Source organism: Xenopus laevis, chromosome 4L (genome assembly GCF_017654675.1).
Source record: "Xenopus laevis strain J_2021 chromosome 4L, Xenopus_laevis_v10.1, whole genome shotgun sequence".
Lineage (NCBI taxonomy): Eukaryota > Metazoa > Chordata > Amphibia > Anura > Pipidae > Xenopus > Xenopus laevis.
In genome coordinates, this window is record NC_054377.1 from 14015347 (window position 1) to 14026235 (window position 10889).

Genomic DNA, 10889 nt, shown 5'->3' on the forward strand with positions numbered 1-10889 from the left:
CGTAAAAGAGACCTGAAATTAAAAACTTTTTAATCAGGCACAAGGCCCAGATTGAGACCTGACATGGGCACATGTGCAAGGACCCTAGGGGGAATAATTTTGTGTACACCAGAACTTGTTCTTGTATACACAAACCCTTATTTAGAAGCATGCATTTTTCATTTAAGCAATCTCACTGTTCATTTGTCTGGGCGTTTTCTGCAGAGAAATACAAATTAACATGACAATATGCTTATTGCAGACACCACAGGGAATAGGTACCTGGGGATTGGATCCATCGTAGCCCTCCTGGTGAACTACTCGCTGGATGGAATCAAGGAGCTGGTTGTAGTTGAAGGTCACCTCGCTGCTTGAGATGGAAACAAAGTGGTTCATTTAAGATTTTAAATGATAACTTTGCAGACAAACACAGGTATGAACAGTTCACTAGTTACACGTGAATTAATTGGGACTCACCCTATTTTGCCCTTCTCTTGCCTGGTCACCCATGGTAACAGCACAGTCTCCTGCTTTCTGTAATTTGCACCTGAATTAACATAAATCCACCTTCCTGAAAGGGCCTAAATTGTACCCACTATTGATGTGCGGGTCAGTAAAATCTCAACTGCATCCAACCCTAACCCACAAATACTTATCTGCAAAATGCTGGAATTGTAGGACCCATAACTGACCCGTACCCAAGTCATCTTGCTCTGCTCTAAGACAGGGGATCTTCAAGAGCAGAGGAGGAGTATACTTCCCCAGTCTGACCCATACCCAACCCTAAACCACAATGATTGGCTAAATTTCCACCCAAACCCACTCAACCTGCAGATCACAGTGAGTTTCAGATCAAGACACACATTACTAGTACACATATACTTCAGAAGCAGGTTGGTATGGCCAGGGACATAACAGGGCATGTTTAAAGGAGAATTCAACCCTAAACTTAAAAAAATCCTACCCCCTACCCTACATAGACCTCCCTCCCTCCAGCCTAAGTGTTACCTTGGGCAAATGCCCCTAACGTTTTACTTACCCCTCGGTGCAGATTCAGGCATCGGAGTTCAGGGGCGCCATCTTCAGGCGCTTCGGTAATCTTTGTAATAAGACTGGCGCTTCGGAAATTTTCGCACGTTTCTGCGCATGTGCAGTTGCGGCGAAACAAAAATAATTCCAAGTGCCATGCCAGTCTCATTCCAAAGATTTCCAAAGAGAAGAAGATGGCGATGGCTCCTTGATTCCATTTGCCCGGGGTAACACTTAGGCTGGGGGGGAGGAGGGAGGGGGGTCTATGTAGGGTAGGAGGGTAGGGTTTTTTTAAGTTTAGGGTTGAATCCTCCTTTAAGAAGGACCCTGAAGGATATTCTTTTAATATTTCCCATATGGGTATGCATATGGGGAGATGGGAAGGTATCACTCTTAAACACTGGTTCCTCATAGTAGGTATTACCTCTAAATGTGCCCTGAGCCGGCAAAATTCTTGTCAATGGAGGCCTCTTTCCCAAAATATCTGTACTTCTTTTATTTATTTATTTTTATTACATGTACCAAATGCCCAAGAAGATGCATACAAGAAGAAAACACTCTAGGTAGAGAGGGTTTGTGAGGACATTGATGAGTAGATCCCAACAGCGTGTCTCCAGTCTGGTTTTAAAATGTTGCATGATAAATAGTGAATTAAAATGCACTAGCTTTTTAAATTGAACACGTTGCCTAATTTAAACAACAATTACCTGAAGAGTTAATTGGAGTACAAGCCATCATCTCCAACAGCAAAGGGGGGACCTCTAGCTGCTGGGGAAAGGTACTTTATGAAGCCCGTCCCACTGATCTCTTCTACTATTAATAATAACAAGTCAGGTTTATGATATACTCAAGATAAGTCCTTTTAGCTATCTCAGTCTCTATAGATGTAAAAGGGTTAACTCAATGGCAAAAAGTCAGTGTTGGCAAAGGAGTAGCCAGACTGTCTACATTGGCAGGTGAAGCTCAATTCTCGGGAGTTCTGCAGAACACTGTGGGTTATAGGTGACCGCATTGGAAACCCTTTTCACAATGGAGAATATAATGAAACCGCCGCTGAATTTAAATAGTAATCACAGATAATTAACACATAGTTAATGAGCTGCTTTCCCCGAACACACCTGATCATTATACCTCAGAGCCCACTGGGTGCCACTACTGAGATAGTAATGAAAATTAACGAAGGAACAGAGCTCTGCGTAGTTACCAATCGCTACTCATACTAAACAAGAATACAGTTATGTGAAAAAAAAAGAAAAATACACACACACATATATTTATATATATATATATATCCTTGTTTTTCTGCACTCCACGGTGTGCTCCCAGGTGCTACTTTTTTATTATAGTACAGGTATGGGACCTGTTATCCAGAATGCTTGGGACCTGTGGTTTTCCGGATAGTGGATCTAATTTCCATACCTTACTAGAAAATCATTTAAACATTAAATAAACCCAATAGTCTGTTTTTGCTTCCAATAAGGATTAATTATATCTTAGTTGGGATCAAGTACAAGCTGCTGTTTTATTATTACAGAGAAAAGGGAAATTATTTTTAAAAATTTGGACTATTTGGATCAAATAAAGTCTATAGGAGACGGCCTTTCTGTAATTCAGAGCTTTCTGGGTAATGGGTTTTCAGATAACGGATCCCATACCTGTACAACATGATCATCAGACATAAGGGGAATAAAAATACATTGGAAGGCCATCGAGCCCATAGACTTCCGGTTGGACAGCCCTGCTCTAATTCTAATTCTCTAATCCTATTGTACTTTGTAACCCCTGTTTGTTATCCACCATTTATTCCCTGTTTGTTATAACTAAGGTAAAGCACTGCGTATCTTGTCGGCACAATATAAATAAATGATGATGATGATACAGCTCTAGAGGAGAAAGGACTTTCCAAGGATGCTGAATCAAAAGCTGTAGGCCACTTTTCAACTGCCTGCTGTGCTCTGCTGCATGAGAGGGTATATCTTGTTAAGGATTCCAAGAAGAAGTCATAAAACCTTCCTCTGGAACCTTTTGGATTCATAAACCTTGAGAGCAATGTTATTGGCTTGTTTGCTGAAGTCATAAAGGCATCAATAATATGAGCACCTTATAGGAGTAGGGAGACGTCTAGGATAGGACCCTTGAGAAGAGAAGAAAAAGGGGAAGGATTAGAGGTAGGCTAAAGGCAGAACAACTAGGGGTGCCAGTAAATTTGTAGCCCCTGCCTTGGCTGGTATTTTACTGGCAACCCTAGCCACTTCCCATGGTGTTCTTATTATTCAAACGACAGGTATGGGACCTGTTATCCAGAATGTTTGGGACCTGGGCTTTTCCGGATAATGGATCTTTCCTTAATTTGGATCTCCATACCTTTAAGGGGATCCGTCACCCAATAAAAAATGTTCATAATCCTATTTCATCACATCAGTCAAGCAAAATGAACTTTAATTAAACTATATAAATTATTTGAATCTTGTTTCCTCCAGTCTGGGAATTCATAATTACAGCAAGCAGGCAGGAGCCATTTTGTGGACACTGTTATTAAGATAAGTCTTGTATCATCTGAGAATCTTGTTTGTGCACCAGAATGAGGGACCTGATGTCCATCCCCATGTCCTGGTTACACAATTAAATGGGGAAGAGAACGGGGGAATGTGGGGAGAGCAGCGATTTCTAGGAAGTGCTGAATGGAAAGTGAAAGTAATAGAGGAGGGGCAGACAATATTTGATTGACAGCTGAGATGTTTAAATGAGCTTACAACAGCTATGAATGCTTTAATAAAAAATAGAAATTGGATTTCATGTTTAATTTGAAAAGGACGTTTATTATACAACATTTTGTGTCTGGGTGACAGGTCCACTTTAAGTCTACTAGAAAATCATGTAAATATTAAATAAACCCGATAGGCTGATTTTGCTTCCAATAAGGATTAATTATATCTTAGTTGGGATCAAGTACAAGCTACTGTTTTATTATTACACAGAAAAAGGAAGTCATTTTTAATTCTTATTATTTGGATAAAATAAAGTCTATGGGAACAGCCTTTCTGTAATTTCTGGATAACGGTTTTCCGGATAATACCTGTATTTCATTTTGGACCAACTGCCTTTACTATAAGGTAGTACTAAGCCGGCATAAATCCATGACGATGGACAAAATGTATAAATGTTTTTATTGCAGCCCAAAAGCATGGCGCTCCACATTACCTTATCCGATGCAACAGATCCCATACCTGTGTAAATACTTCTTTTTACAATTTATGAAATGGAATAGAGCAAAACCTATATTTTTATTTTGATAAAAATAACTCTTTCTAGAGATAACCTCTTTCAAAGATATCTACATGAGTTACAAAAAAAAAAAAAAAAAGAGAGAGAGAGAGAAAGAAAACGTACAGGGTCCTCCCATTCCCTAAATGCAAGCGGCACGAGAAGATAAATATTAGAGTGTTATGTTGCATTTAGAGCACCTTGTTAAGGCCACTTTGTCACCAAACGTCTCCTTATTTTAACAATGGTTTTTAGCTAATTAACTTTTATGCTTTCGTTCAGCATTCTGGCGACTGATAAAACACGAGTTGGCAAGAGGGTATCCTGGTTACGACCAAGTCGTTAGCTTCCTTATTGATACAGTTACTAAGCATTTACTAAAGGTTAGTTTATCAAAGATATGACAAATAGGCTTATTATCTGGAAGTAGACTCCATTAGGAAATATTGCTTACGCTGCTTCAGCCAAATGTATTTAGAAAACTTGGTACAACATAAAAACTAAGTGCATCGCAGTATATATATATATATATATATATATATATATATATATATATATATATATATATATAATTATAAGTTGTTTTTTTTTCTATTCTGAAGGGGGGTAAGGGTATTTACAGTTTGTACAACAGAACATACAGTGTGAATTAATTACTCTGGGAGAAACAGATGTGGGTTGATGGATTGTTGATGCTTATCAGTGACACACGCTAAAGTTATTATTATGTTTTGTTTCCGCTTTCTTTCTAAGGACCATGTCACACGGGAGAATTTGTTAACCACTACTTAGTATTGGTAATCGAACCAGCGCTAATCTACTCCGGTAGCTTCTCAATAACTACAACTGCCCCATGAGCAGCCCGACATCACAGCTTTCTCTAGTGGTGGTCAATGCACATTATTTATACAAAGTAAGGCTGATATACATGTGGCCCTTCAGCTGATATTGAGCTACAACTGCCATCACCCAACAGCCCATAATTACTGGTGGATACTTGCAGCGGTACTTTCCTCATCAACAATCCCTTTTCAAAGGCTTTCTTCCTCACTGCTACTATAGGCACCATCTCTCCCTATACCAATGTTCCCACAGTCACACTCCCTTCCCAGAGACTATTATCCCACTGTTACTATAGGCACCATCTCTCCCTACTATACCTGCTATCCCACAGTCACACTCCCTTCCCAGAGACTATTATCCACTGTTACTATAGGCACAATCTCTCCCTACTATATCTGCTATCCCACAGTCACACTCCCTTCCCAGAGACTATTATCCACTGTTACTATAGGCACCATCTCTCCCTACTATACCTGCTATCCCACAGTCACACTCCCTTCCCAGAGACTATTATCCACTGTTACTATAGGCACCATCTCTCCCTACTATACCTGCTATCCCACAGTCACACTCCCTTCCCAGAGACTATTATCCACTGTTACTATAGGTACCATCTCTCCCTACTATACCTGCTATCCCACAGTCACACTCCCTTCCCAGAGACTATTATCCACTGTTACTATAGGCACCATCTCTCCCTACTATACCTGCTATCCCACAGTCACACTCCCTTCCCAGAGACTATTATCCACTGTTACTATAGGCACAATCTCTCCCTACTATATCTGCTATCCCACAGTCACACTCCCTTCCCAGAGACTATTATCCACTGTTACTATAGGCACCATCTCTCCATAATATACCTGCTATCCCACAGTCACACTCCCTTCCCAGAGACTATTATCCACTGTTACTATAGGCACCATCTCTCCCTACTATACCTGCTATCCCACAGTCACACTCCCTTCCCAGAGACTATTATCCACTGTTACTATAGGCACAATCTCTCCCTACTATATCTGCTATCCCACAGTCACACTCCCTTCCCAGAGACTATTATCCACTGTTACTATAGGCACCATCTCTCCCTACTATACCTGCTATCCCACAGCCACACCCCCTTCCCAGAGGCCATTTTCTAATCACTACTGCTACTGTGAGGAGGTGTTTGGAGAGCTCTGTGGAGTTGTGGCTTTTTCCTAGGCCCGGCTGGGTCTGGGGGTTAGTATTGTAGACACTTCTGCTTTGTTTTTATTGCCTTTCCCCACTCCATGGGGAAGAAGGAGACTATGCCTGCAAGTTATTCCGTGAAGACCCGTTTAGGCAGTAGCAGGAGGGCTACTGATCCTAATAAAGAGGTGACCGTGGAACGCACAACAAAGGGCAAGGTTTCCTGCTCCATTAAAGGAAAGAAAAAGAAAAGAAAAAGCTATTCCAGAAGCGGCATGGAGAGTGACTCTGACTCTGTGGAACTGGAGGCTGGTGTTGGAGTGACTGCAGGGAGCTGCGGAGCTACAACAGAGGCAAGCCAGGAGGAGAGAGTGGAGTCTGATGGCTGCAAGATGGCTGCTGACAGTGAGGAGCCTAGGAGTAGTGTGGCCCTGGAGGTTGCAGAAAGTGCTCTGACCAACCAGGAGATGGCTACAGACAACATGGAGCCTGAGTGCAGTATGGCCCTGGAGGTTGCAGAAAGTGTTCTGGGTGACCTGGAAATGGCGGCTGCCAGTGAGGAACATGGAAACCGTGAGGCCCTGGACACTGAGCAGGTAATGACTGTGACCCCCCTGGGGAAAGCAGAAGTGAGTGAAGGGAATTTTCCCAAAGTGACTGAGACTGTGATACAGTATGACACTATTATTAAAGCATTGAAGGACCTGAGGAGTTTGGAAGATAAACAAAACTGTTTAAACAGAGACATTGATAATCTGATAGATGAACTGCAGTCGCTGAAAGGAGAGAGGAGAAACCAGGTTTTACGGGAGTTGACTTTCCTTGATAAGGATTTGAAGGAGACCGAGACTTACATTAAAGACATTCTGAATGTTATTGAGCCATGGAAGGAGCTTTATGGAAACCGGCAGAGGTTTAAGGAGATGCAGGAAGGCAAAGTGACTGCTGAGACTCTGCTTAAAGTTACTGAACTGCTTAATGAAACAGAGGGTTCAAAAACTGTTGCTGAATGTAGCAGTGCTACAGACATTGCACAATATAATAGTGTTGAAAATAATACTGATAACCATACTGATAATGTGTGTGCAGCTGCTGTGAGTGCTGGGGGCAGTGAGGTGCAGGTGAATGCAATAAATGCAATTAATACAATGCATGCGAGTGATGAGGCTGCTTTGGCTGAAGGGGGAGTGAGTGCAATGAATGCTGCGAGTGCTGGGGGCAGTGTGGAGCAAGTTGCAGAGAGAGGTGCAGCTGAGGTGCATGTGGTTGATGCAATGCAAGTGAGTGGGGGAGGGGAGGGAAAAAATGGTGTTTATTCTGCTGGGGAGAGCAATGTGCAAGGTGGGAGTGAAAGGGCTGCTGGAGGTAATGTTTGGGAAGGGAGGAGGTTCTTCGCACGTGAGAGGGAAGATGACTCTGATGATCAGATTGATAAGAGAATAAATGTAGTTAAAATTAAGTGGGAGAATGAGAGAGAGGATTTCCCGGGGCGCAGGTTTGTTGCCAGAAACATAATTAAACAGTTGTTGGATTTCACCCCACAAGATATTTATGCTCTAACAAGTGTCACAGATATTGAATTTGACGTCAGTTTTAAATTATCCCAAGGGTTAGAGGAATTCTGGAGGAGGTATCATCTGAAGAAAGAGGCCAAGGAGTGGGAGGGGTTTAGGGTAATACCTGTCTCCAAACCTGAAACTAAAGTAGTGACTATAATGATGAAGAATGAGACGGTACATGAGCAGGACGTCCTCATATGGCTCAGGCGCCAGTGCACTGTCTTATCCCCCCTGGTGCGACTGTTTGATGAGGAGGGTTTCTGGACGGGGGGATATAAAGTCCAAGTTAAACTGCATGTAGAGAAAAATGTTCAGAGTCATCTCCCAAATTCGTTTTTCATTGGGAAAACAAGGGGTGTCTGCTTCTATGTGGGTCAGCCCAGACTATGCTATAAATGTGGGTCCAACAGGCATTATGCCATGAAATGTAATGTACAGAAATGTGCTTTGTGTGGGGAGACTGGGCACCCGAGCAAAGAATGTGTCCAGGCAATAAAGTGTAACCTGTGCATGAAGTCAGGCCATGCTTATAGATCATGCCCCGAAGCCTGGCGCAACATTCAGCGAGCTTGTCCCAATTTGGCACAGGAGATGAGCACCCCAATGCCAGGGGAGAACCTGCCACAGACTGAGACAAGGAGGGAGGAGAGAGCAGAAGGGGTAAGAGAAACAGCTAGAGAGCCCCAAACAGAGGTGAGAGGGAAGGAGGCAGAGAAAGATGGAAGGAAGAGTGACACAGGGAAGAGTGAAAAGACAAAGGTACTGATGTCCCATGAGAAGGGGAGACGAAGGGATGAGTGGAAAGTGGTGGGCAGCAAATCAAAGAAGAAAGTTAAAGAGAATAAGTGCCCTGGTGTAATTCCCATTGAAACTGAAAATAGGTTTGTTTTGCCAGGGGGGAAATCATGGGGGGAATTGGCAGAGGAAGAAGAGGCGAGAATAGAGGAAACACCTGAGAAAAGGAAAAGTCTCCCTTCCGTTATTTCCAGTAGGAAAAAGAGTAAGAGGGAAGAGATTTCTGAATCCCAGGAGGCAGATTGGGAGTCCCTTGAGGAGGAGGAGGAGGAGGAAGGAGGGATTGTGAGCCATGAGACGGGTATAAGGATTCAGGTGAAAAGATCAGGAGGCAAAAGTTCTGACAAGTCTTTAAATAAGAAACATAAAGATGGCTCCTGATATGCATTATATGAACATAACCAGAATGTTAAATCTTGTTTATGGGCTGATGGCGGAAACATGATGCTTTGTAGGAATGTTTATTTTCCTTTTTGATGTATTATTGATTTATTGCTTACTTCTGATCTGATTGAAATGTAATTGTATTTCTTTTGTAATTGTTTAATATTTTAATAAAATTCTCTCCATAATATACCTGCTATCCCACAGTCACACTCCCTTCCCAGAGACTATTATCCACTGTTACTATAGGCACCATCTCTCCCTACTATACCTGCTATCTAACAGTCACACTCCCTTCCCAGAGACTATTATCCACTGTTACTATAGACAACATCTCTCCCTACTATACCTGCTATCCCACAGTCACACTCCCTTCCCAGAGACTATTATCCCACTGTTACTATAGGCACCATCTCTCCCTACTATACCTGCTATCCCACAGTCACACTCCCTTCCCAGAGACTATAATCCACTGTTACTATAGGCACCATCTCTCCCTACTATACCTGCTATCCCACAGTCACACTCCCTTCCCAGAGACTATTATCCCACTGTTACTATAGGCACCATCTCTCCCTACTATACCTGCTATCCCACAGTCACACTCCCTTCCCAGAGACTATTATCCACTGTTACTATAGGCACTATCTCTCCCTACTATACCTGCTATCCCACAGTCCACTCCCTTCCCAGAGACTATTATCCCACTGTTACTATAGGCACCATCTATCCCTACTATACCTGCTATAACACAGCTACAGTCCCTTCCCAGAGGTTAAGAGATAAATAAAAGGCACATTGTAGGGCTTTCCAAACTCTTACAACTGCTCTACTGCACGTGGCCCCCAGAAGCACTGTTCTACTAGAGTCTATGATCACTTCTTAAATACATTCCGCTGCAAGTGGAGCAAGACATCATCAAAACAGTATTTTATCTTTATGTTTTGTCCTGTGTCTTCTGCCTTTCAGCTCTTGCTTTAGTATTATTTGAAATAGTGACCAACAGCTAAAGGGATTCAGGTTAGACAACCCTATTGATATACGGCCTGACAAAGCACTGGAGCCCGACACGTTACATATGGCCCAACCTGCTAGGTACTTTCATAGCCAAATAATTCCTGTGATTAACACTACTTACCCTGCAGATATCAGTCAGCATGTGTTAGTTGGCTGGTGATGAATACATACAATTATTATACGATATTATAAAGTAAAATTATACTAGATAAAGCACTCTATATTCCTTCTGCTCTAGCCTCATCTATGCTTATCTTCCTTTCACTCCACCGAACTCCTATATTCTAGGCCCAAGCCAATTCTCAGTGTTTTGCCCCTTAATACACTTGTCCTGGTATCGTGAGGACAGATGCCCTTTGCAAAACTGGAATCAGCGTACAGATACCATTAAATAAAAGCACAGATGGTGGCTCCAGACTGGATCGCAAGAGGTTTCAATCTACAGGGAGAAGGAAAAGCTTTCAGTGTCAACAAAAAAATCCTATTTTAAAGCAGAAAAAGAAGCAAAGTCTCTTTATTCACATGTCAAGTTCTTTTAGGTCTGTAAAGACTGATATATCTTAATAAAGGGAGTAATAGTGTGAGGTTAGTGGTCTTTCTTCCCATTGCTAGGATCAGTTCCATATGATGACTTGCCACTGTTACCTAATTTGCTAACACCCTTTCTTTGTTGTGATTTCCAGTGAATAAGGGTATTGTCATCCTACTTAAACAGGCAAGTCATTCTGGGTAAATCTCCACTCTATCCTTTTGTGAGGAACCACCTTTGTTCATGCCAAAAGAATAGCTTGTCTCCCCCAGGGAGGTCTCCGCTCAACGCAACGTATATCAATTGGCTGCGAGCTTCTA

At 42.2% G+C, this 10889-nt stretch overlaps 1 protein-coding gene across 1 annotated transcript in view; it reads right to left on the reverse strand.

Annotated features, from left to right (window-relative positions):
* LOC121402871 (elongator complex protein 4-like) overlaps positions 1–375 on the reverse strand; it is a 127148-nt gene extending 126773 nt beyond the window's left edge. The window contains exon 1 of the mRNA XM_041589593.1: positions 262–375. Within this exon, the coding sequence (XP_041445527.1) occupies positions 262–375 (114 nt within the window). The remainder of the gene's footprint in view (positions 1–261) is intronic.
* Between the last annotated feature and the right edge of the window lie 10514 nt (positions 376–10889).